Here is a 27,843-nt window from a genome sequence, read left to right on the forward strand (position 1 = left end):
TTAGACCGGCTAGAAAACAGCGATAGTAAATTAGAACACTTGCAGAATTGTGCGATAGTGAATTGTGGGGAAATTTATTTTATTACTATTTTTTTTTATTTTTTTTAATTATTTATTTTTATTTATTATATTATAATTTATGTTTTTTGTGTTTCAAACTTTATCATACCCGGGATATCTACTAGACTCTGGTTTGGACAGATTTAAGTGTGTTATTGTTAAGATTTACAGACCTACAATATAAAACGCCAAATTTCCATGCAAAATAATGGTACCGCTTTCAGCACCTAAAATCCGAAATAATCATACCGCCAGGGAGGTTAAAGCCAAAACTTTTTCTGGTGTCTTTCATAAGAGTAGGGAAGGGCTAGGGCCTCTGTTAGGTTTTCATCGCTGTCTGTGTTCCCACTTGGGAGAAGCATCCTCTCCATATTCCCTGGTAAATGTCACCAGGCCTGAAAACTAGTGAAAATTCAAAATTATGAATGGCTACCGAAAAGGGAATAGATGTAAACGCTTATAATAGGGATATTTTTTTAGTGACAACTGTCCAAGAGATCTCCATTACTTTAATGGGTTCACACATATACGAACACAGACATTGCATGTGATTCGCGCCCGCATTTCTGTGCCGATCACATGCGATGTCTGTGCAATGCGAGTTCAGCCATACAGTTTGTATGGCGGAACTCACACAAAAAAGGTGCAGGGACTTTTTTTTCCTGCACTGGAATCAGTTTGCATGGGTGTTCACATCCATACGATCCGAATCCACAGTTCGCACTGCGATCTGTGAACCGATCTGGGGATGTCCTTAACTTTGTATTGACACCCGCAGAGGGCATTGTGAACTGCCTGGAACTGCGCTGTTTCCCGCATCGCAAGAGTATGAACCCAGGCTAAAGTGTTTTCCTCTCCGTTCCTTTTGTCCCTGCGAGATATGAAGTGAACCCCTCCCCCCCCCCTCAACCAAATAGGAAAAAGACAGCAGAGCTCTGGCAGCGAGATCCCATACTGTATATAAATCACTGCCACAAATTGCACATTTATATAGTAACACTTAATACTGTGAGCAATTTTGATGTAGAAACCAAATGTCATACCTTTGTGATGTAGAATTTTTTTAAGCCATCCAAAAATGAAGTAAAAATTGAGGCCACCTGAGGTTTAAGAGCATGCCCTGAAAAAAAACAAAAAAAAGATGCAAGCACAAATAAATAAAAGTTTGATGGGCAAGCAGTGGTAATGAGTGGTCAGCTAGCCCATCCTGTAGCAAAGTACCGTATCTTTTTCTTGTGGTGTTTATGAAGGAAAACAAATTATTTGACTTTTGTAAAATCAATGTGCTTGCTATAATGGCTAGCTGGCCAGTCAGGGAACAGCAAAAAACAAAGCAACATAGAAAAAATAAAAAAATAAAAAAAACATGCTTTTGGTTAAAGGCAGCCATGCCAGCTGAAGCCTACATTCCTCATAGTGGGATACAGAATAAATATATATTTTTATTCAATAAAGCTGTGACAGCAACAATATACATAGTCCACTAACTCACAGTAGCCATTCCACCCTTTATCAGTTTAAAGCAGAACAACTCTTTAAGTAGAACTAAATAGTAATTTTTTTTTCCATTTTGTATAGAGTAAGGGAGCGTTAAATCCCCTGTCAGTTTTTCCCTATCTGTGTCCCATTGGGGGGATTTCCCTTTACTTCCTGCCCCATAGCCAAAACAGGAAATCAGAGGAAATCCCTGGTTGTCACCAAAACTAGCGTGTATATTAGAAGATTTCCCCTTTATTTCTGTTCTGGTGACAAGACAAGACGTAGGATATTTCTGCTTTTGTATTCACTTGCAGGGATAATGGTAAACAGGACAAATAGAGGAAGTGAATCTGCCTATTGGGGGCACTGACAACAATGGAACTCTGACAGGTGTTCTAGTTCCTCTACACTCTACTTTAACCACTTCCCACCGGGCCTATAGCAGATTGACAGGAAGTGGTTTTCTTATCCTGACTGGGCGTCATATAAACGTTCAGCAGGATAACATGCATGCACGCGCCCGCGCAGGGCGGCGTGTCAGCTTGACACGCCGCATCTCCGATCATGGTTAGGAGCCTCTGACACATGATCAGCTGTGACCAAAGCTGATCATCGCGTGAACCAGGAAGTGTCAGTGGACGACGTTCCTCGGTTCGCGCTGACAGCACCATCAGATGTGCCCATCACTGCCAATCAGTGCCCAACAGCTGCCAGTCAGTGCCCCCCTCAAAAAAATCTCAGTGCCCACCACAGGGCCGAGCAGCAACACCCGTCAGTACCTCATCATCAGTGCTGCCCACCAGTGCTGCCTGTCAGTGCCCATCAGTGATGCCTATCGGTGCCCATCAATTCTTTATATCAGTGCCACCTTATCAATGCCAACTCATCAGTGCCCATCAGTGCTGCCTCATCAGTGCCCATCAGTGAAGGAGAAGACAAAATTTTATGACAAACTAAGAAAAAAACTTTTTTTTTTTTTCCAAAAATTTCGGTCTTTTTTTAGCAAAAAATAAAAAACCCCAGAGGTAATCAAATACCACCAAAAGAAAAGCTCTATTTGTGGGAAAAAAATTATAAAAATTTAGTTTGGGTACAGTGTTACATGACCGCGCAATTGTCAAAGTGCGACACCACTGAAAGCTGAAAATTGTCCTGGGCAGTAAGGGGAGAAAGTGCCTGGTATTGAAATGGTTTAACTAAATTAAAAAATTCCCTTTAGTTATACTTCAAGCAAATCAGCAAGTAAATAAAAGTTTTGCTGGCAGTTTAGCGAATATAACAGCACAGATCAGCGCATATGAACATCTGCGAAACATACAATTCTATATTGGCGGGTATTGCTAGCGAAGGGGTCTATGGTTCTCTGTGCATATCGCCAAATGGACCTGAAGCGAGGGAAATTATGTACCCACCTTTAGTCTCGCTGTTCATATTATAAATCAATTTACTCAGCTCTCAGTGTGAGGACTTCCGATTTGATACACTTACTGCACTTTATAAACTATACGTTATTAAAACAAACTGCGTAAAATATCCAGAATAAAACAATTGCAAAAAAAGCATTACAGAAGTTCAATCTAAACATAACATGTACAATGCCTTGAAAAAGTATTCATAACCCTTGACATTTTCCACATTTTGTCATGTTACAACCAAAAACGTAAATGTAGTTTATTGGGATTTTATGTGATAGACCAACACAAAGTGGCATATAACTGAAGTGGAAGGAAAATGATAAATGGTTTTCAAAATGTTTTACAAATAAATATGTGAAAAGTGTGGCGTGCATTTGTATTCAGCCCCCTTTACTCTGATGCCCCTAACGAAAATCTAGTGGAACCAAAGTAAATAGAGTCCACCTGTGTGTAATTTAATCTCAGTATAAATACAGCTGTTCTGTAAAGCCCTCAGAGGTTTGTTAGAAAACCTTAGTGAACATGAAGGCCAAGGAACACACCAGACAGGTCAGGGATAAAGTTGTGGAGAGGTTTAAAGCAGGCTTAGGTTATAAAAAAAATATCCCAAGCTTTGAACATCTCACGGAGCACTGTTAACCACTTGCCGACCGCCGCACGCCGATGTACGTCCAAAGTTTGCCGGTGGATATCGTTATGGCAGTCGGCTTTTCAGATAAAAGTGGTCTCTGTGGCGGATTCGCTGCGAGATCACTTTTATCGGTGGCAAAACATGCAACCTGTAGAATTTTTTTAAACGTCGCCTATGGAGATTTTTGAGGGTAAAAGCTTGACGCCATTCCACGAGTGGGCGCAATTTTGAAGCGTGACATGTTGGGTATCAATTTACTCGGCGTAAAATTATCTTTCACAATATAAACAAATTGGGCTAACTTTACTGTTGTCTTATTTTTTTTTTATTCAAAAAAGGAATTTTTTCCAAAAAAAGAGCGCTTGCAAAACTGCTGCGCAAATACGGTGTGAAAAAAAGTATTACAATGACCGCCATTTTATTCATTTTATTTTTTTTGTTAGAAAAAAAAACAATATATAATGTTTGGGGTTCTAAGTAATTTTCTAGCAAAAAAACCTGTTTTAAACATGTAAACTCCTAAATTCCAAAACAAGGCTGGTCCTTAAGTGGTTAAATCCATCATCTAAAAATGGAAAAAGTATGGCACAGCTGCAAACCTACCAAGACATGGACATCCACCTAAACTGACAGGCCGGGCAAGGAAAGCATTAAAACAGAGACGCAACCAAGAAGCCCATGGTAACTCTGGAGAAGCTGCAGAGATTAACAGCTCAGGTGTGGGAATCAGTCCACAGGACAATGATTAGTCGTGTACTCCACAAATCTGGCCTTTATGGAAGAGTGGCAAGAAGAAAGCCATTATTGAAATAAAGCCATAAGTCATCATGTTTGCAGTTTGCGAGAAGCCATGTGGGGACACCATAAACATGTGTAAGCAGGTGCTCTGGTTGAATGTGTAAGGGGGGGCGTGGCTGGATTGTAGCCTGAACAGACGTGTGTGTGTGTGTGTGAAGAGCACTTGCCATCCTGATACCCATCCTTCGCTTTCTTCCTCCAGCAGGCCTGCCTTGTTCTCTTCATAGACTTCAGAGCTTCCCAGCTTGTCAGCGTGCTGCCGATGCCACCATCGCGGCGCTTCTCCAACTTTGCAGTTGCCTGAGAGACAGACCGCAGCTCCGGCCCAGCTCCGGGAGTGGCAGCCATCTTGCTCCACCCAGCTACGGCCCCAGCACTCAATCCTGGGCTCCCTGATCACCCTGAGACCAGTTTCCTCCTGGTACAGCCACCGGACTTCACCGCTTGCCGACCACTGCCTGCAGCTCACAACGTGTCACACCTTTACAGCGGCCTGAAGGACAAATCGCAGATCCAGCCTTGTGAGTAGTGGCCATCTTGCTACACCTGGGCGATCACTTTCGGCTCTCCTGCCTCCTCTATACCCGCTCCAAGCCATGCCAGCTATTAGAACACTCTAGCCTGTCAGATCGCGACTCCCCAGTGGAGGATAACCATCTTCCTCTGCGAAACGGGTTGTGGCCCTAGTCCTGGTTCCAGTGTCACATGTGGCAGCCATCTTGCTCCACCCTGCTGCAGTGTCCACACTCAGTCTTGGTCTCCCCGACTCCTCTGCACTTGGCTCACTGCCACCGGAGCTGCCCAGCCTGTCAAACTGCCACCTACAGCCTCCATAGAAGCACTCCCCTGCTTCCATAGCCACCTGAAGGACGGTTCACAGCACCAACTTTGTGAATAGCGGCCATCTTACTACACCAGTGCACTCGCTCTTGGCCCCCCTGTCTCCTCTGTCCCTGACCCTTGCTTTATCCCAGCTCTAGGGTTTTCCTGCCTGACAAGGAGCCGTCTGAAGCCTCCAAAGAGGTGTTCCAAAGCTAAACAACAATCCAGGGCACAGACTGCAACTCCATCCACGTGTGTGGCTTCCACTTTACTCCAGAAACTATAGGCCTTATTGGTGGACATGGAGGACAGTTCCCCTGCGCCCCCCTCACCCCAGTCCCCCACAGGTGACACAAACATGATCTTAGCAGCAATTGAAAGCAGTAGGACATCTCTATTGGTATGGATAGATCATCTGGCAGAAGAGTGCAATCTTATCCGTAATTATTTGGACAAAATGCGGGGGCGCCTCTCAGAATCCGAAAACCGGATCTCAGAGGTGGAGAATCGAACAGGACAACATGCAGACCAGCTCACGGACCTGCAAAACGCGATAAAATTTCTGGTGGCGAAATCTGATGATGCGGAAAATCGAATGAGACATAACAATGTTAGGGTGCTGGGCCTTCCGGAGGACTCTGAGGGAGATCGCCCAGCAGACTTTGCAGAAGCCTTCTTCAAAGACTTGCTGGGACTGGATGATGTCTCCCCTACATATGTGGCGGAACGTGCTCACAGTGTTCCGATGGGTCGACACATCCCGGGTGCACCTCAGCGCCCCTTTCTGGTACGTTTCCTAAACTACCGAGATCGGGATCATATACTCAGGGGCCAGGAAGCACCCGAATCTGCAATATGGTAATGCACATATCATGCTATTCCCTGATTTCTATCCGGAACTTAAAGAAAAAAATCAAAAAAATAAAAACCTTCACTGACGTTCGTCGCAGACTACAAGGCCGCAGCATTAAATATGGAATGCTCTATCCTAGTCGCCTGCAAGTTCAACATGAGGGCGCTATCAAATTTTTTTGACACCCCGGCTGAGGTGGATGCTTGGCTCACTAGGCTGCGTTGAAGACACGGTGTGCTACTTTAGTATGTATATAGGTGATTGGACTCCAGAGAACAGAGACAGGACTCCCGATCCCTATGGTAAATAGGAAAATGTAAAGAGGGAGATAAAACTCACTCTGAAGGAATAGTGGGATTTTAAAGGGAGATGATGTGTCTGTTTGAAGGTGAGCAGTATCACAACAGTTAATATAAAAATATTAATTTTTATTGAAGGCATATAAAATGTACAGCAAAAAAGTTGCAATCAAGCGACATACTATGACCGTACAGAGACTTTTTCTATTAAATCAGTTGTAGTCAGCCAACATGTTTTGCATATTTGCTTCATCAGGGCATTACAGGCGTCACAGATTTCATCTGGTCTATTACAATCAGGAGGGCCACTGAATACACATCACAAAGAACCAAATGCCTCTCTATGGACCACCCGGCGCTAGTTGAACCATTGATGCCAGGTCCTAGTGGGCCACGCCAGTTACTGCTTACCTTCCAACAGACACATCATCTCCCTTTAAAATCCCACTATTCCTTCAAAGTGAGTTTTATCTCCCTCTTTACATTTTCCTACGGTGTGCTACTTTACCATGCGAGTGTCGGGTGAGTTTCTCCTGAGCTAAGAAGGCATGTTTACAATCTACATGGTTCTATTTTGCCTGGGGTCCATGCTGCCGTATTCCTCAGACTTTTATCATCCTCCTCTATGGGACTTGGGCTGTGGCCCCTGGTCTTTGAGCAGGCCGGAACATGGCTTACCCTCCAAAAGCCACTCCTTTAAAAATATGCAAGGGACTCATGGGATTTCTGTAAACTTGGGTCTCTATCTCTAAAAATACTCTCATGTTACTCCCTTCCCAAGTGCTGGGCTACCATCCTCTCATGTCTAGGAGATCCTACGTTAAGCGAGCTATTCACACGAGACTCTACAAGATAAGTTTGCTGCTCCCTTCTATTGGCTTATCTCGGTGATAACAGGCGATTGTGCCTAGGAAGCAACTTTTCATCCCGGCTAGAATACACCGTTGAAGCTATTGGAACTTTGTTAGGGATTTTAAACTGGTTGTTTGTTAGTATAATGGTTAATAGGGTGCTCATAGTTTCTTAGAGCACACTCAACTAAGGACTGTTTTGGAATTGAAACTGACCTAGTTATTTGTTGGGGACTCATGGTCAGTAGGGCGTTTACAGTTGTATATTTTTTGACTCACTAACTATGCTCCAGATTCTTTTTGGTTCAGCTCTCCAATCTACGTATCACTGCTGCACCTTTTTTTTCAGGGTTATCCAAGGGATCAACTCCTCCTACCACCTACGATTTGTACTATATGTATATGTCTATGGGTCTCTCCTGCTCAGGTCATGTGCTTCCTTATTTGATTTATGGATTTGAAATTGTTGTTACCATGTTAGGGGGCATATAAGGCGTTATATTATCCTGTTATTGGAAATTAATTCTATGGTATTTGCCTTTGTCAATATTTATATGCCTCCTCCCTTTAACCAGCAGGTCCTGTACATTATATATGAAAAATTGTCATCTCTAACTTTCTCCCGACTGTATATAGCTGGGGACTTTAATTGTAAAGCTTGACTCCTCCAATACTTCCAGAGCCCACACCCTTGATTTATGTAACTGGGCTCAAGCTTTAGACGATACCGAAATTTGGCGATGGAAACATCCAGAAATCAGGACCTACTCCTGTTTCTCTACTAACCATCGCGTTCCCGGATTGACCTAGCCTTTGACAATGCATCAGCATTGACAGCAATTAAAAGTGTATCCTATCTTCCCTCTGGTCTCTGTGATCATGCCCCCTAGAGCTGTGTATTGCTTTGAAGGATGCTAGGAGTTCCAATTGCTGGCGTCTAGTGCCCGAATGGATACAGGACTGGAAGGTGGGAGATCTGGTCCCACCCAAACTTAACCAATATTGGGAAATTAATGAGAGATCTACCTCACAAGCTATGGTATGGGATGCCTTTAAGGCACATATATGGGGTGAATATATATCTGCCATTAAAGCAGTCAAATCAGATTTGTCATTACAAATAGAACACATGGAATGTGGTGAAGTGAAATTGGCTGAAACCTTTTCTGGCTCGCCGAAAGGATAACTTCGAGCTACTTGCGCAGACGAGATGTGAATTGTCTTTACATATGGCTTCAGCTACGCATTTGGATCTGCTCTTTGTGGCTGGTGGGGTGTTCGAATCCGGGGACAAAAATGGGAAAATGCTGGCTAATCTGTTGGCAGAACATAGGTTTCAAATGGTAATTTCGAACATACATTGTGCAGATGATACTGTAACATCTGATCCCACTATCATTCTACATGAATTCACTGACTATTTTAGTCAGCTCTATTCCGCAGTCCCAGGTCCGTCCAAAACCGCTATCCAGGAATTACTCAGTACCCTAGACCTCCCCACAATTTCACCAGAAAAAGTAGTGCTTCTTAATAAACCCATTTCATTAGAGGAAATTGAAGCAGCTATACACTCCTTCCCCAGTAAGAAAACTCTGGGTCCAGATGGTATCCGGATGGAGTGGTATAGGATGTACACCTCTACCCTAGCACCCAAACTGCACAGCTTGTATTCTGAATCTTTAGAAAAAAATGACGCTACCCCTCTTCTATGTAAATAAATTTGTGTTGACTGCGCTATCCCAATTTATATACACCACACCCTTTGAGCAAAAAGCATTGCAAAAAAATATATATAAATACACATAAAACATATAATTTATGCAATGGTACACAATCTTTCTTTCATCCTTATTATTCAAACAACCGAATAAACCCTAAGTGTATTTCAACATGACATCAGTATATAAAAATATTAAACCTTTACATTCAAAATATCAAAACTATAATGTCCAATTTTTTTGTGCAATGTGGCAATCAGTACAGAGGTTTCCTTATGGACTGTCCTTTGTGAATATATTGTTCTTGTGCTTATAAAGTTAATCATCCGTAATTCCTTGTGACACTTCCACCGCTTTAGTGACAATACCACCACCACATGGATTAACTACTCACCAGATGCCAGTATAAATGCGCCTTTGGTTCATTTAGAAGGGATAACCACTCCACCTGCAACGTTTTCCTTGCTGACCCCAATGTGCTATAGGCAAACCATATCCATCCTCATAGAAAAATAGACAGCGATCATTGCGTAGTATGTAATTGCTGTTTATTTAAAATTAGATTAAAAAGATTGTACACTCACATTTAGTGGTGCTCGTAAGCCGGTGTCTTGCCGAGAAAGTTCCCCCGGTCCCCCCAAGGTCTGGGACATTTGGGTAGAGGACCTCTCTACCAATACTGACCCTGACTCTCCTAATTAGTGGATCACCTTATAAACGATCACGTATAGTGTATGTTATTGAACCCACGTCCCACGTTAAAACTGCCCCTGAGCAGCTGATACCTACAATATTCTAACAATCTCAGTAGTTACTGGAGCATTTAGTTTTGTTCTAGTACTAATAATGGCACTACTGTTAAGAGGTTTTTTTTTTGGTTGTTTTTGTTGTTGTTTTATTGTGATGTATGTGGAGGTATGCCCAATAGGCTCTGTTTTGTATCTCAACTCAAAACCCAATAAAAAAAGGTGCTCTGGTCAGATGAGACCAAAATTTAACTTTTTGGCCTAAAAGCAAAATGCCAAGTGTGGCAGAAAACTAACACTGCACATCACCCTGAACACACCATCCCCGCTGTGAAACATGGTGGCAGCATCATGCTGTGGGGATGCTTTTCTTCAGCAGGGAAAGGAAAGCTAGTCAGAGTTGATGGGAAGATGGATGGAGCCAAATACAGGGCAATCTTAGAATAAAACCTGTTAGAGTCTGCAAAAGACTTGAGACTGAGGCGGAGGTTCAGCTGCCAGCAGGACAATGACCCTAAACATACAGCCAGAGCTACAATGGAATGATTTAGATCAAAGCATATTCATGTGTTAGAATGGCCCAGTCTAGATCTAAATCCAATTGAGAATCTGTGGCAAGACTTGAAAATTGCTGTTCACAGACGCTCTCCATCCAATCTGACAGAGCTTGAGCTATTTTGCAAAGAAGAATGGGCAAAAATTTCACTCTGTAGATGCGCAAAGCTGGTAGAGACATACCCAAAAAGACTTGCAGCTGTAATTGCAGTGAAAGGTGGTTCTACAAAGTATTGACTCAGCGGGGGCGAATACAAATGCATGCCACACTTTTCAGATATTTAAGTGCAAAAAAAGAAGTGAAAACCATTTATCATTTTCCTTCCACTTCACAATTATGTGCCACTTTGTGTTGGTCTATCACATAAAATACCAATAAAATACATTTTTGGTTGTAACATGACAAAATGTGGAAAATTTCAAGGGGTATGAATGCTTTTTTAAGGCACTGTATAGTCTGAAAATAAACTGTAAAAAATGTTGTATAGGATTGTGAACAAATTATTGGGTTCCTAGCTCTAGGAATGCCTTACCGCTTACAAAAGCTCAGAAAAGCACAACACAGAGCTGGGAACGAGGGTTTTGTTAAATTTGGCATAATTTTTCAGGTCACACAGAATGCATCTCGTCATACTTGTGGAAGTTTAAGCTGTAATACAGTAGCTATACAAGACTTAAAGCAGCACCAAACCTTCTGATACCTTCTAAAGTCTACAAGAGCGCAGTGGGACCCAAAACCCAAGAACTGTAATCTACAGACTTTTAACACTTTCTTGGGAGCATTTCAAGGAACTCTTGTGAATTTCTAGAGGAGCCCACATCGAATGCACATGCTCACTTTATAATCAGAAATTCAATTCAGATAACAGGTCTCATATTTGTCCATGTGCTCTTGCAAGTGTCATGAAAACTTCCAACTGCAAGATTTATTTTCTGTGCATTTTTAAATGTTTCTTTTGTTTAGTTTTACCATTTATGCCATGTTGGTGCTTAGCAGAGATGTTCTTTAGGTATGTAAATCAGCAATGAGTTCCCAAACTGTTAGGACGCTTATGATATCTATGTTACTATGTGCGCTATGATATAAAGGCAATAATTATGAAAATTCTGAGTGTTCTAAGAAACCTACATTTTTCACAATCTTAAACACCGGTGATAGAGAAAGGATTAGTGCGGACCATCCAACAGTCCAAAAGGGATTTTGACAGAAATCCAGCAATCCCGCAAAGCTGAGCATTGTCCTGCATTACCCCACTGCCCAGCATAACTTGCTATCCTCCTGCACAGAAGGTACATGCCTGGAGATATGATAGCCAACATTAAACACCAGTTGATCCTTCTTTTCAATGTAGCCAAATAAATGCAGTGCCAAACAGAAGGCCTGGATACTGTCATGTGAAAGTGACACACTTTTCCTGATTGGAATCAGTTCAAGGACTACTGAATGGTTCAGTGTTGTTGGCACTTATCTTGCACACAGGCCGTCTGCAATCAGAAAATGCTCCTGCTTGGAGGACCCCAGCAAGGCTTATTGGGGGGTGGGGGGTGGAGAGGGGGCACAGAAAGCAGGGACAGCAAGGTGGAACGAAGCACAACTTTACACATATCACAGTGAAATTGTATTATTGGCAGCAAATTGTGCATGCATATTGGTATCCGTGTGTACATGCATAGCAGGGCATGCACTGTACTCTACTGTATATCTGTGTGTATATATGTGGCAGGACATGCACTGTATTCTGTCACTCTGGATCTGGTGTGTAAACATTTTCTTTTAATTGATCCTTTTAGGTTTATGTATGAGTGTTTCACTTATAGAATAATAATTATGGGGTATTTTTTTTTTTTTTTTTATAGGTACAAGGACTGCAGACTCTGTATACCATATGCAGGCTTAAACTATTTAACCATGATCTTTTAAGCCACATTCAATATTCAGCGCAATTTAGCCACACCCATTTTCGCTGCACGCACTCTCTGTATCACATGGCTTTTCCGTCCCTAGGTGTCCCTCATCCTCAAGTTCAAAAGTTGGGTAGTATGTGTCCTACTTCCTTTTCTTGGAGTACATCACAGGACACATGATGGCAATTATGAAACCAGTGGGTTATGCTGCTGCCTTCATGTGATTGGACGCTGGCAAAGCAAAGCTGATTATATAGTTCTAACCAACACCTCCCACTTCCAGCATGCCTTCAGATTTGTAGCAATCAACAAGAGTGGATTTTAGATACAGGTAAGACAAAAATTATTTTTTCTTAATTGTACATCATAGGACACCGGAAGGTAATTCTCAAACCAACGGCACTTCCAAAGCAGTCAAGCTGAGGGGTGGGCAACACAAAAAAAATGGCTAACAAGCCCAAGGGGAGAGAAAAAAAAAGACAGCAGCTAGGGGAAAGCAGATCAGGTCCTATAGCCTACAATGCTGCCTGAAAAAAATCTTTTAACCAAAGCCATCATCCATGGAGGCCTGAAAGTTCACTTGGTGAAACCTAAACATGTGAACGGAGGACCGAGTGGCAGCCTACAGACCTGAGAAACAGATATGATGCAAAAAATCCCAGGAAGCACAAACAAGATCTAGTTGAGTATGCCTTGACTAGAAAAGGGGACTTTATCCCTAAAGTGATAGGCCTGAATAATGTTTTGCTTAATCCATCTAGCGATAGTGAAACAAGAAGCCAGATGGCCTTTAAGAATGACAAACTAAGATGAATTGACAAAAAGATGCTGTAGAGGAGAGGTAAACTTGAACAGCAAAAACCACATCCAGACAAGAGAGAGAAATCTTCTTAAGATGTTTGGAAGCATGACAAAGATGGTAAGAAAACGTTCTGGTTATGGTGGAAGAAACCATTTTGGGATGAAAGTAGGGCCCCCACCACAGGCTAAGACCTGAAGTGAAAAGCATTCTGCGGCTAACTCAATGCGATCTACTGTGTTCCAAGGTGAGTGTCTAATGCAGGATCCAGTGCCTGGAGCAACATTGCATGTCCTGTCTTCTTCCTGGCGGGGTTTGGGTAGAGTCACTCAATGCTCAGCTGAGGAGTCAACCAATCCAGAAACCTGCACAAAAAGACTGCTGTAGATAGATGACAGCTAGGAGTCTTGAGGGGGTAAATAACAAAGGAAAAAGGGTTGCTTCTCTCAGAGCAGATAAAAGCCATACGTTTACCTAAGGACACTAGCAAAAAATGAAGGCATGCTAGGAGTGGGAGGTGTTATACAGGGCTGGGCTTACAGCTTTGCCAGTGTCCAATCACCTGTAGGCAGTTGCATAACCCATTGGTTTCAGAATCACCATAATGTGTCCTTTGATGCTTGATTAAGAATAGTATTAGGAGACTACAACTTCTGACCTCCTTCTGAAAACTTTAGCTGCCTGGCCATCACTCTGATCCACTGGTTGCAATACTTGAGTCACTGAGCCAAAATAAATATGTAAGAAGTACGGCCAGTTACCTGTCCTCCCCATGTCCATTCAGAGTTGGCAACTGATCTGGTGACAAGGAGAGACTACTAAATCATGCAAGAGCACCACCACACCAAATTCTTGGTTTTCCAGCACACTGTTGTAGGAGGTTGGCGGTAATGAGGGCAACTAAAAAAAAGAGCTAAAAGACTTTGAATGTATACTGGATGATTCTTTGACATTGCACAAATCTGAGTGCTGCATTGTTACTGCAGGCAAATTAAGTTGGCAGGAAAAAAGTAGGAATGTCACTGGCTGGGCAGTTCAAAGATCTGTGCCGCAGAGGATTCATGGAGATTTCCAGTCCAGGAATGCCTGCTTTGTATGGGAAGGACATGGAATGGGTTTATCAAAACCCTAATGATTTCACAAGCTTCTGAAAAGGATACAAACATGTTGTACAGGTTGTATCAAAAAGTTTTGAGACTAGCTTTGTAACACACCAACAGATGGCAGCACAAGGCTGCACATACAGTCACAGGGAGCACCGACCTTCATAAGTCAGTGTGCCCAAGAGACATTGTCCTGTGTACATTGGGAGCTACGCAACTGGTGTTATGCTGACCATGTGCGTTACCACATCTGCTATTTCATCATGGACAGCAAGTTAGAACAAAGAGCAATCGTGAAATTCTGCGTTAAACTGGGGAAACCTGACACAGAGACGTGTGACATGATTCGCCAAGTTTACGGCAATGCTGCAATGAGTAGTTCGAGGAGATTTGAGTGGCATGCATGCGTCCAGAGCAGAACAACATCACTAGAAGACGACGAGAGACCAGGAAGACCATCAACAAGCTCAACACCCGAAAATGTTGAAAATATTTGGCAACTTGTGCATGATGATCGGAGAACAAGGCACAACAGCATTGCTGCCATTGTCTGTGTGTTAATTTATTCTGGCCATTAGAATGTAAAGTGGTTGTAAACCCTCTATCACAACTTCAGCTCATTATAATCCTTATTAATAAAGCTACTGATCACTGTCTGTAAAAGTTTCCTTAGTTGTTTTTTTTTTTTCTTATATTTCCTCCTGCAATGTTTGTGTGACGTTCCCCCTCCAGCATCATGCCGTGTCTGAGAGTTCCGCTCTGTGCGGCACCCCTTTGAAGACACGCGAGACTGGGCAGTGTTTCTCAGCTTCCTTGCTTGGTTGCCATTGGAACGTCGACCGAGAATGAGGCTCGGTAACACATGCACGCGCATGGGCGAGATTTCAACAAGGGAAAATAAGGAAAGGTGGAAATGAAGTCCACAGGGGACTCAGAAATCAATACTCAAGATGGTGAAGCCTAATCCTGGAAGATTTTACTAAAAACTTCTAAATACAGTAAGTAACAAGCGTTTTTGCAGATATTAGACAGGGCAATTATTTTAAATAATGTTACATATTATATGACCTGAAAAAAGCAATAAAAAAAAAAAAAAATGCAGAGTTTACTTCAACACGCCTAGCATTAACATTCATTTATGCACTTTTGAACGCCTGTAAAAGCAGTGTTTTTGAGCACAAGTATGCATGCCCCCTTACTTTTACAAGGTAATATTGTGAAATGATAAAGAGCTTTTGTGCACACAATACAGGTTTATATTCATTTGGGTTATTGAGCAATATATTTTAATAAAGTTTAGGTTTGAAAAAAAGTTTTTTGCCTAGGGTTTAGATTAAACTGCACTGTGTATAACTAACAAACAATCAAGTTAGAGTAAGGGTCGGTTTACACTGAGGCAGCACGACTTGCAGCGCGACTGCCTCAGGCGACCCAGGCCACGACTGAGCGGAGACTTGCAAAACAACTTCTGTATAGAAGTCAATGCAAGTCGCCCCCAAAGTTGTACAGGAACCTTTTTCTAAGTCGGAGCAACTTGCGTCACTCCGATTAGAAGGGTTCCATTGTACAGAACGGGACGCTACTTGTCAGGCGGCTAGGTCGCCTGACAAGTCGTCCCAGTGTGAACCGAGGCTCAGGGTCTCTACACAGCCCTGTTTAAATGTCAGGTTTCTGTGATGTAAAAAAAATGAGATAAAGAAATAATTTCAGAAGTTTTTCCAACTCTAATGTGACCTATAAACCGTACAACTCAATTGAAAAACAAACTGAATTTTTTTTAGGTGGGGGGAAGTAAAAATAAAAAAAAACAAAATAATGTGGTTGCATAAGTGTACACACCCTCTTATAACTGGGTTCAAAATTAAGCAATTACAATTCAAACTCATGCCTGCCATCATTTAAAGTGCCTCTGATTAACTCCAAGTAAAAGTTCAGCCGTTCTGGTAGGTCTTTCCTGACATTTTCTTAGTCGCATCCTACAGCAAAAGCCATGGTTGGCAGACAGCTTCCAAATCATCAGAGGGATCTCATTGTTAAAAGGTATCAGTCAGGAGAAGGGTACAAAAGAATTTCCAAGGCATTAGATATACCATGGAACACAGTGAAGACAGTCATCAACAAGCGGAGAAAATATGGCACAACAGTGACAATACCAAGAACTGGACGTCCCTCCAAAATTGATGAAAAGACGAGAAGAAAACTGGTCAGGGTGGCTGCCAAGAGGCCTACAGCAACATTAAAGAAACTGCAGGAATATCTGGCAAATACTGGCTGTGTAGTACACTTGACAACAATCTCCCATATTCTTCATATATCTGGGCTACGGGGTAGAGTGGCAAGATGGAAGCCTTTTCTTACGCAGAGAAACATCCATGCCCAGCTATATTTTGCAAAAACACATGCATGTGGGAAAATGTGGTATGGTCTGATGAAACCAAGGTTGAACTTTTTGGCTATAATTCCAAAAGATATGTTTGGTGCAAAAACACTGCACATCACCAAAAGAACACCATACCCACAAGGATGCATGGTGGTGGCATCATGCTTTTAGGCTGTTTTTGTAGACAACTGTTGGAGCGATTATTCGCAAATGGAAGAAATAAAATAACCATCAGTCGCCCTTGGCCTGGAGTTCCATGCAAGATTTGGCCCCATGGGGTAAGGATGATCATGAGAAAAGTGAGTAACCAGCCCAGAACTACACGGTAGGAGCTTGTGAATGATTTCAAGGCAGTTGGGACCAAAGTCACCAAACAAACCATTGGTAACACAATACGCTGCCATGGATTGAAATCCTGCAGCGCCGTAAGGTCCCCCTCCTCAAGAAGGCACATGTACAGACCCATCTGAAGTTTGCCAATGACCATATAAATGAATCAGAGAAGGATTGGGAGAAAGTGCTGTGGTCAGATGAGAGCAAAAGTTGAGCTCTTTGGCATTAACTCGACTCGCTGTGTCTAGAGGAAGAAAAATTGCTGACTATGACCCTAAGAACACCATCACTACAGTCAAGCACGGAGGTGGAAACGTATGCTTTGGGGTGGTTTCTCTGCTAAGGGTACAAGCTGACCTTGCCGAATTGAGGGGCCAATGGACGGGCCATGTATTGTAAAGTCTTGGATGAGAACCTTCCTCCCTCAGCCAGAACACTGAAGATGGGTCATGGATGGGTCTTCCAGCATGACAATGACCCAAAACATACTGCCAAGGCAACAAATGAGTGGCTTAAGAAGAAGCACATTAGGGTCATGGAGTGGCCTAGCCAGTCTCCAGACTTTAATCCTATAGAAAATGTATGGAGGGAGCTGAAACTTTGAGTTGCCAAGCAACAGCCAAGAAACCTTAAGGATTTAGAGATAATCTGTTAATCCTGAGATGCTGAGATGTGTGCAAACCTGGTAACCAACTACAAGAAACGTCTTACCGCTGCTTGCCAACAAGGGTTTCTCCACCAAGTACTAAAATAATTGCTTTCCCCACTGTATGTGTGTGTGTGTGTATATGTGTATATATATATATATATATATATATATATATATATATATATATATATATATATATATATATATACACATACACACACACACACACACACACACACACACAATTCAGCCATAACTATACAACCATCCACCTAATATTGAGTAGCCCCCCCCTTTTTGCTGACAAAGCAGCCCTGACTGGACCTCTGAAAGTATGCTGCAGTATCTGGTACCAAGCCATCAGTAGCAGATCCTTTAAAGAACCGGTAAATGTGAAACTTTTTCTTGTGGTTTTGGTTGGAGTAAAGAGGTATTAGAATGCTTGTTGGGTTTTTAATACTGTCTGTGACCCCATTAGGGAGATTCACCCTCTCCATTTGTCAGGTTTACTGTTATCATTGAAAGTAAAGAAAAATCTCAAATGTTGGGTTGTCCCCAGAACAGCAAGAGAAATCTTCCAAAGGGGACACTAGATCTGGTAACAACCAGGGATTCCCTCACTGTTTAATTTACATTATCCCTTCTATTTTGGTATATGAACGATGGTACATTTTTCCCAATTGATATACAGTTGTCTTTTCTAGCCTGTCTGCAGGAAAACATAAGCAGGAGGAGCTTCTACTTCATTGCTGCTGGTCACATGTTAAAAATAATAATAAAAAAAAAACAAAAAAACAAACAGCCTTTGGAATACAAAAAAAATATCAAAAAAACAGTTTTAACCATTTAAGGATCAAGCCTCTTTTTGAGATTTGTTGTTTACAATTTAAAATCTGCTTTCTTTGCTAGAAAATTACTTAGAACCCCCAAGCATTATATATTTTTTTTCAGACACCCTAGAGCAGGGGTCTCCAACCCCTGGGCCGCAAAGTCTGCACTGAGGCGCGGTGGCGGGCGAGCAGAGAGATCACCGCCATCACCGCACTGACATCTCCCACCGCCCGCCCGCATCACCTCTGTTCTTCCCACACAGCCCGGCCGGTATACTGTTGTAGGCGAAGTGGGGAAACAGAAAGACTACATCATCTCTCACCACCCACCCCGCATCACCGCTGTTCTCTCTCACGTGGAACCTACCACTCCACTGCACTGCCTCTGTGCTTAGTGACAATTTGCATTTAAGAGGCTGCATCTGGTGGCATGTGGCAAGTGACTGTGGCAATCTGCATCTGGTGGCATGTGGCAATCTGCATCTGGTGGCATGTGTCAGGTCACCTTGAGGCTAGGTGACAGATGCACACCATTGGGATCAGGAGTGCACCGCAAGGTAGTGGACCCTACGGCTGACTGCTGCGGATGGGAGTCAGGGTGGTAAGGAAGGCAGGGCCGCTGGAACACCAACACGGATCCCACCGGGGTTAGAGCGGAAGATTCCCTGGGGCGCGGAGTCTAAGAGCCAGCAGGTGTTCACCAGAGCCTCTAGTGGTGAGGATGGACTGGGCTGCAACTGGCTCCAGGTCGTGGCCCCCAGGGTCCCCCAGCTCACACCCACAGTAGGCAACGGGAGGATAGGGATAGTAAGGGAATAAGCGAAGGTCAGGGCCACAAGCAGACAAGGACAACAGAGTTCACGCCAAGGTTCAGGGTCACAGGCAAACAGGGATAGTCGGGGACACGTCACGGTCACAAGCAGACAGGAATAGTTGAGAACACGCCAAGGTCGGTAACAGAAGCAAACGTAGAGCACACGGCAGGCAGGAACAGGAAGCCAAAACACACAAAGGTTGATCAGCAGGGCTGGCCTGCAGTGCAGAGGTTAATATAGAGTTCTCTGATAGGAGTTGGGGTGGAGCCATGCTAGAGGAGAGTTTATAAAAGCAGTCAGGTGAGAGTGAGCTGGTCTTTAGAGATGAACACATGGAGACAGGTAAGCTGACAGACAAAACTCTACTGCAGAACCATGACAGCATGTGGCAATCTGCATCTGGTGGCATGTGACTGTGGCAATCTGCATCTGGTGGCATGCAATGTGACAAGTGGAAATCTGCATCTGGTGGCAGGCGATGTGGCAATCTGGTGATAGGCACCGCGCCAAGCTGCATGCCGGTCCCCGGGGCCAAAAAGGTTGGGGACCATGGCCCTAGAGAATAAAGAAGTGGTAATTGCAATACTTTGTCACACCGTATTTGCGCAGCGGTCTTACAAGTGCAATTTTTTTGGGAAAAAAATAAACTTTTTTGAATAACAAAAAAACAAGACAACAGTAAAATTAGCCCAATTTTTTTCTATATTGTGAAAGATAATGTTACGCCGAGTAAATTTGACACCAAACATGTCATGCTTCAAAATTGCGGCCGCTTGTGAAATAGCGACAAACATTGGCACTTAAAAATCTCTATTGGCGATGTTTAAAAATTTCTACAGGTTATCAGTTTTGCGTTAGAGGAGTTCTAGTGCTAGAATTATTGCTCTCGCTCTAACGATTGCGGTGATACCTCACATGGGTGGTTTTTGAACACCGTTTTCATATGCGGGCGCGACTTGCGTATGCTTTCACTTCTGCACGTGAGCTCGGTGGGACGGGGCACTTTATATTATTTTTTTCTTATTTTACTTTATTTTTCATTTTTACACTGTCCTTTTAAAAAACAAATTGGGGTCACTTTTATGCCTATTACAAGGAATGTAAACATTGGGCGGAAGTGACGTTTGACGTTGCTTCCGTCATCCAATGTTATGGAGCCAAGTGGGGGCTATCTTTCCCTCATTCGGCATCCAGTCTCATAGGGGAGAGGGCCAGATTGTCTCCGCCGCTACCAACGGCTCCGGTAAGCGGTGAAGATGACCGGAGCGCGGGCGGGCACCTCTCCCGCCACCAATAAAAGTGACTTTGCGAGACCACTTTTATCTGAAAGCCAGTCGCCCACCGTTTAAGAGGATACTTAGGTTATGGTAGCTATCTGCTGCCATAACAACGGTATTCCATGTCAAACTACCGACGTATAACAACGGCAGTGGGTCGTTAAGTGGTTAAATTGGTATACAAATATATCATTTGAAATTAAATCTTTATTGTTTTGTGGAAATAACGTGGTGTGGGCGACTATCTGCCAGTCACAGGCTGTGTCATGCCTCTCCAGCCTGTCTATGAATAAGAGGGAAGTGAAGCCACCATTAATCTACATGTAATATCCCACCCCCATTGTGTTGAGCTGGTTAGTAAGCATCGAAGAGGGAGGAGTGGGCTGTCATTTACCACTGTGTATACACCCACATGTGTGACTCTATAGTCACATGGACTGCTCAGATGTGATAGGGAGAAAATGCTAAGCAAGACAGGGGTTATAACCTTTTATTGCTCTATCGAAAACTAAAACAGTTTTGCCTTTAGTTCTACTTCAAGTCTAGTAAGTTCTGAGGTAGGGCTTCCAAGGATAGGACTGTTTTTTCCAGCACATCCAACAGATGCTCAATTGGAATGAAATCTGAGAATTTGGAGGGCAAGGCAACATGTGTTCCTCAAATCATTCTTGAACCATTTTTCCCCATTTTGGAAGGGTGCATTATCCTGCTAAAAGGCCACTGCTATGAGGGAATACCATTTGCATGAAGGGGTGTACTTGGTCACCAACAATGTTTAGGTAGGTGGTACATGCCAAAGTAACATCCACATGAATGGCAGGACCCAATGCTTCCCAGCAGAACATTGCCCAAAGCATCACACTGCCTCTGACATACTTAGTATGTCTTCTTCCAATGGTGCATCCTGGTGGCACCTCTTCCCCAGGTAAGCAAAGCAGATGCACCCGGCCATCCACATGATGTAAAAGAAAACATGATTTATGAGACTGGACCCACTTCTTCCATTGCTCTGTGGTCCAGTTCTGATGCTCACGTGCCCATTGCAGGCACTTTGGGCTGCGGACATCGGGTCAGCATGGGCACCTTGACCGGTCTGCAGCTACGCAGCTCCATACACAACAAGCTGTAATCCTTTTTAATGCTTTCAACAAGTCAAGGAACAACGTTTAGTTGCTGCCTCATATATCCTACCTACTTTCAGATGCCATTTTAATGAGACAAATCAATGTTATTTACTTTAACACATATACACATACATACATATATACACATACATACACACACTATACTGTATAACTTAGAAACAAAACAACACAGCAAACTTCAAATCTTTACAATATGAAAAGGTGAACCTGGGCTGTTCCTGTATCACGCATTTCTTTTTGTGGTGTTAACCTAAGCGTAAATCCAGTATATCCACTATCTGTCTGATAAAAATAACGCATATAATGTACAACTGGTAAGCTCACTCCTTTGTGCTGACAATTTAGTTCTGTCTGAAGCGTTGCACAATTTATTCTCCTGAAGTCCATTTGTTCCCTCAGTCAAATACAGGAGAGTGACTGTTCACTAATTAAGGTTCCAATCCCTAACTGTACACTTCTGATAACTGGACGGCACATTAACAAGACATTGTGGGGGTTAAAATAATTACATATTGATTAGTATTGATTGAAAAACAAGCCGGTGAGTCTGATGTTATAATCCTGTAGCAGCATTTTGCAGACACATTAGGGACTGGATACATGTGCTTATCACACTGTTTCATCAGCACAAATAGTTAGGCACACTAAGCAGAATCGTGACACTTACCGAACTGAAACTGAGCATTGTCCATAAGGCGAATCGAAGCTGGAGCACATCTCTGAAACAGAAAGATATGTTCACATAAAAACATAGCACTTGAAGAAGAAATTGAATATCTTCACACTAGAAATGGACAAAAAAAAAAAATATATGTCCACATGGAGCAAGTCAACCTTCTGTCTGACAAGCTGGAATACACATGGGTCAAAACGTTGATTGTTTTTTAGTGAACTGGTTAATTTTGCCCGACAATCGGTCCGTGTGTACTAGTCTTAACCGAGCAGCAAATAAGCCCCTCAAGTCTTGATATTTGCAAGCAAAGAGGGTATTTTTTGTTTTTGAAAAATCTTTATTGGGTTTTGTACATTACATTGGCAAGTAGCACGTAGATTTTTGAGGCATATATAGTCATATAATTAAAAAAATTAAAAAAATGCAAAAGACCAAAAACAGGCAAAGATAAACCAAAGTAAACAATTGGGAAAGGGGTTTAAGGGAGTTGGCGAGGGGATATATGGGGAAGGGGGAGGGATGGTATGAAGATACAAATTACCTGTATAACATTAATACCAAAGCGGGTATTTGAAACATCACTTGCAATAATCAGGTTGTGTGGGAGTTGAAGGCCAGTTCTAGACAAACTCAGATTTCAGTTTAAGGTTTTGTATATTGCTTGGGGCTATAGTAAAGAGATACTTCCAGCAGAATTAATAGTTTCATGGAACTGTCTTAAAGCTTATCTGAAGTCCCACACCATTTCCAGTACCATAACTTGGGTAAGTTAAATACCCTCTTGTAAGCTTCCTGTACCCTCATTCCAATGGTCTATGCCAAGATAGATAAATAATAGCCAAAACCCTCATCATGAGTGCCCTTATGCAGACATGTAGAGCTGAATAGGGTGGGTGTGTCTGGCCAGGTCTATGGGATTATTGGGTGCACAGGAAAGAAAAGGGTAGTCAAACATTTGGTGCCTATGGGAGCGCACAGTCATATTTAGACACAATATTAAGGTTGTCGGTATGATGCTTGGAAATCCATTTGGGGTTCCTTCAACATGAAGGCTTCTCAATAATCATAATGTAGACTAAGTGGGGAAATAAGTTAAAGAGTGACAATAAATCCACCTGTGCTCACCGAAAATGTAAGTATTAGTTTCGAACAGAGAAATTTATTTGCAACCAAGAAGAACACAAGTCTATACTTTGAGCCGAGGAGGAAAGTTGTGGCTGGCATAAGACTAGCACTTGTTTCAAAATGGTAGTAAAGGTTTGAAAGAAATGGTGTGAGATGGACTACAAATCAGTCATAAAGGCAAATGGTGCATCAAGAATGTGCGCTTTGATGATATTTTTAATAGCACCCGACACACATTTCTGAAACAAACATGGGAAAAAAAGGCAGATGTTTTTCTTGTCCTTGGAGAGCATTTAAAATAAATGGTAATGTTTAACACATGACAATGTACCCCACCTTAAAAAAAAAAAAAAAAAAAGCATAAATGCACGCACAAGTGTGGTTGGGTCCTAAAACCTCCTAACGTTCAAAGTCTGCTAAAGTGAAAGCCGATTGCTAGATTATACAAGGCTCATCAGAATGTCACACATTATCCATTTCCCTTCATAAGAATACAGCTTCTATGAGTTTAAGGCTGGGTTCACACTAGAGATCGCATCAGGTCACAGCAGGAGTCCGGTGTGTCTCCATTCACTGTTTCGGGTCAGATTTCAGCCCGAATTTTGGGCAGAATTGGGACCTGAAACGAACCAAAAGACGCACAGGATTCCTGCTGTGAGCCGCTGCAGAGATACCGCTATACGAATTGGATGCGGTGAAACTTGCATACAATTCGCAGTAGTGTGAACCCAGCCTTAAAGTGGTTCTAAGGACTTACGTTTTTTTTACCTTAATGTGTTTCATGCATTAAGATAAAAAAACCTTCTGTGCCAGAGTACCTCCCCTGCCCTCCCTTATACTTATCGAAGCCCGATCTCAAACCAGCATTGTGCATGAGAGCAGAGGAAATCACTTTTAAAAAAATCACTTCAAAGAAAACCTACAGAGGCAATTGATCCACAAGAAAAAAAACAAAAAAACACATGCTACCTAAGCGATTGCTCCAGCTTAGTGCCACAGGTAGCACCAGCACCAATGCATGGTCCGCTTATGTCTTGGCCACCTCCTCTATAGAAATCACCTGCTAAAAGTATGTGCACAAGGTATGTTTAAAGAAAAAAAAAAGTTAGATTTGATACTTGTGATTCTCTGTAATCTGAACTGGGTGTGATGTCACCTTCCTCCAAGAAAGATTGTTGGGGAATGAAGAGAACAAATCTCATCAGATGACACTCCATTTCAACGCAAGAGCATGTTCTAACAAGGAGTGTGTGCTTTTTTTTTTTTTTTTTCTTTACAGGTACATTTTGCACATACTCATAGCAGGTGATTTTTACAGGGGGAGAGGGCCCATACACCATAAGCAGACCTTGCATTTTACTAGTTAAATCATCTGACATTTAACATTTTTGCAAGGATTAGAAGTCGGCATTTAAATACAATAATGTAACAAGAAAGAGGAGTTATATAAACATAACAAACACACATTGAGGGCCCATGCACACTAGGCAGCGGAAAAAATGCCAAAACCTCTGGCAGAAAAATCTGCATAAAAATGCTCATAGTGACTCATATTGCACAAGAGTTTATAGGCATTTTGTTTTATAATTTTTTTTTTTCCCAAAAACATAGCCTCATTTTTTACTATAATCAATGTATACTTGAAAGTGATGAAAGCTCTTAAACAACGTGTTTACAGTGGCGAAAATAATTATTTGATCCCTTGCAGTTTTTGTACGTTTGCCCACTTACAAAGAAATGAAGGGTCTAGCATTGTTATCATAGGTGTATTTTAAATGATAGAGACAGAATAACAACCAAAAAGCCAGAAAAACATGATACAAATGCTATAAATGAAGTTGCAGTTCAGTGACTAAAAAAAAAAACGATTTGATCCCCTACCAACCAACAATAACTCACAATTGGTACACAGATTAGTCCTGCAAATTTAAGAAGGTGGTCCTCGTTATGTGTATAAAAGACACCTGTCCACAGAATCTCTTTCTACACCATCATGGGCAAGACTAAAGAGCTGTCAAAGGATGTCAGGGACAAGATTGTAGACCTGCACAAGGCTGGAATGTGCTACAAGACCATTAGCAAGAAGCTTGGTTAGAAGGAGACAACTGTTGGAGCGATTATTCGCAAATGGAAGAAATCTAAAATAACCAGTCGCCCTCGGTCTGGAGCTCCATGCAGGATTTCGCCCCATGGGGTAAGGATGATCATGAGAAAAGTGAGGGATCAGCCCAGAACTACACGGGAGGAGCTTGTGAATGATCTCAAGGCAGTTGGGACTACAGTCACCAAACAAACCATTAGTAACACAATACGCCGCCATGGATTGAAATCCTGCAGCGCCCGCAAGGCCCCCCTCCTCAAGAAGGCATACAAACAGGCCCGAAGTTTGCCAGTGAACATCTATATTATTCAGAGAAGGATTGGGAGAAAGTGCTGTGGTCAGAGGAGACCAAAATGAAGATCCTTGGCATTAACTTGACTCGCCATGTTTGGAGGAAGAAAAATACTGACTATGACCCGAAGGACACCATCCCTACAGTTAAGCACGGAGGTGGAAACATTATGCTTTGGGGCCGTTTCTCTCCTTAAGGTACAGGCCGACTCTGTCGTATTGAGGGGCCAATGGCCATGTATTGTAAAATCTTGGATGAGAACCTTCTTCCCTCAGCCAGCCAACACTGAAGACGATTCATAGATGGGTCTTCCAGCATGACAATGAATCAAAACATACTGCCAAGGCAACAAAGGAGTGGCTCGAGAAGAAGCACATTGAGGTCATGTAGTGGCCTAGCCAGTCTCCAGACCTAATCCTATAGAAAATGTATGGAGGGAGCTAAAACTTTGAGTTGCCAAGCGACAGCCAAGAAACCTTAAGGATTTAGAGAAGATCTGTAAAGAAGAGTGGACCAAAATTCCTCCTGAGATGGGTGCAAACCTGGTAATCTACAAGAAAAGTCCTACCTCTGTGCATGCCAACAAGGGTTTCTCCACCCTTGTTGGCATGCAAGTCATGTTTTTCTTGGGGATCAAATATTTACTTTACTCACTGAACTACTACCCAATTTATAACATTTGTATCATGGTTTTTTTTCTGGTTTTTGGTTGATATTCTGTCTTTATCATTTAAAATACACTTATGACAAAAAAATTAGACCTTTCAATCCTTTGTAAGTGGGTAAATGTACAAAATCTGCAGGGGCTCAAATAATTATTTCCCCCACTGTATGCTCCTCAAATGGTTTACTGCTCAAAAGCTCCTCTCAAAAACACGATTCGGATGGGGTGTTTTTTTTTCTACCTGAAAATGCTCTTCTGTAAACTCCCTAATGTGCATAGACAAATAGGCTAACATACAGCTGCTTATACAGGCTGAGAAAAAAAAAATGCCCAAGGCCTGTATAAGCAGAATTTTTTATGCCCAGAAGATGCGGAGGGCTGTTATGCACAGATCTTGTATTATTAGCTGCAGCTGAGGAACAGGTGTTTAACACGATAGGAAGTATAATCCCAGAATTGTCTGATAACAAGGATTGCAGTTCTCGAGGAATAGAAACACACAGGTCAGTGGTCTGCTGTGAGATGCAGCATAATTCACCCAGAGGCCACAGCTCTGGTTATCTGCCTGCACAGACATTACATAAGTAGGACAGACATGAGCATAGACCAGGGTGATACCATTACACAATCTGCTCATAATCTTCATCCATTTTTCATTTCTTGACTGAACATATAAAATAAAACAGCTTTGCTCTTTAAAAATACTTTTTAATCTCAAAGTGTGCATACTAGAGGTGATTGTAGCCGTATTAATGCACTTAACAAAAACAATTGAGTACTGTCCGTGATACTTTTTAATTTTGCACTAACATCCAAAATTTCAGGACAAGCCTTTGGGGCATCCCTCTTCTACTAAAAGTGTGTGCATTAGTACTGCTTGGACCTTGAAGAAGGTACACCCCGAAATCTTGTCCTGTGGATGTTCATGCAAATAAAAATTAAGAAAAGGACCCAACAGTCCTCAAGTGTGCCTACACAGAGCTCCCTGGATTTATCATGAAGTAATAATGCTTGGCCCCTGTTCACACTTGTGAGCTGCAAATTCACAGCAAGATCTGTGCGGATTTCACACCGCAAGGAATAACGACACCCATGAAATTGGTTCACAAAACACAGTGCGATTTGCAGAATCAGATCATATGGGTGTGCACACCCAAATAATCCAATTCTGGTGCAGCCAAAAAAAGGGTCCTGCACGTTTTTTGGTGCGAATTTGGTTTGAGCCATACAGCATAATGGCTCAAATTGCACTGCTGAAGTTTCACATGTAAAATTTGAACAGGAATTGCACCACATAGTGTGAACTGGGGCTTAAAGCAGAACTCCGGGATTTGAAAAAAATACCCCATTAGTACACCCCCCTACACTAAACACTAAACAGTTATTACATTTGTGAAATTATTTACCATTGAAGAGAAAAGTCTTATTGCATTTTCAGGAAGTCAGCTCTGCGATTCCAAAAAATGCAGCATCTATTTTGCTAAGGAGGAGCTGTTAGAACAGTGATTGCATCATATCCTCTTCG

The 27,843-nt window shown here is 42.3% G+C and overlaps 1 protein-coding gene across 1 annotated transcript in view; it reads right to left on the reverse strand.

Annotated features, from left to right (window-relative positions):
• Positions 1-27,843, reverse strand: part of AGPS (alkylglycerone phosphate synthase) — a 334,984-nt gene that overhangs the window by 85,273 nt on the left and 221,868 nt on the right. Inside the window, exons 12-13 of the mRNA XM_073633833.1 lie at positions 22,131-22,182; positions 1,104-1,180 (exon numbers count right to left, since the gene is read on the reverse strand). Of these exons, the coding sequence (XP_073489934.1) occupies positions 1,104-1,180; positions 22,131-22,182 (129 nt within the window). The remainder of the gene's footprint in view (positions 1-1,103; positions 1,181-22,130; positions 22,183-27,843) is intronic.

The sequence above is a fragment of the Aquarana catesbeiana genome, linkage group LG06 (genome assembly GCF_042186555.1).
Source record: "Aquarana catesbeiana isolate 2022-GZ linkage group LG06, ASM4218655v1, whole genome shotgun sequence".
NCBI lineage: Eukaryota > Metazoa > Chordata > Amphibia > Anura > Ranidae > Aquarana > Aquarana catesbeiana.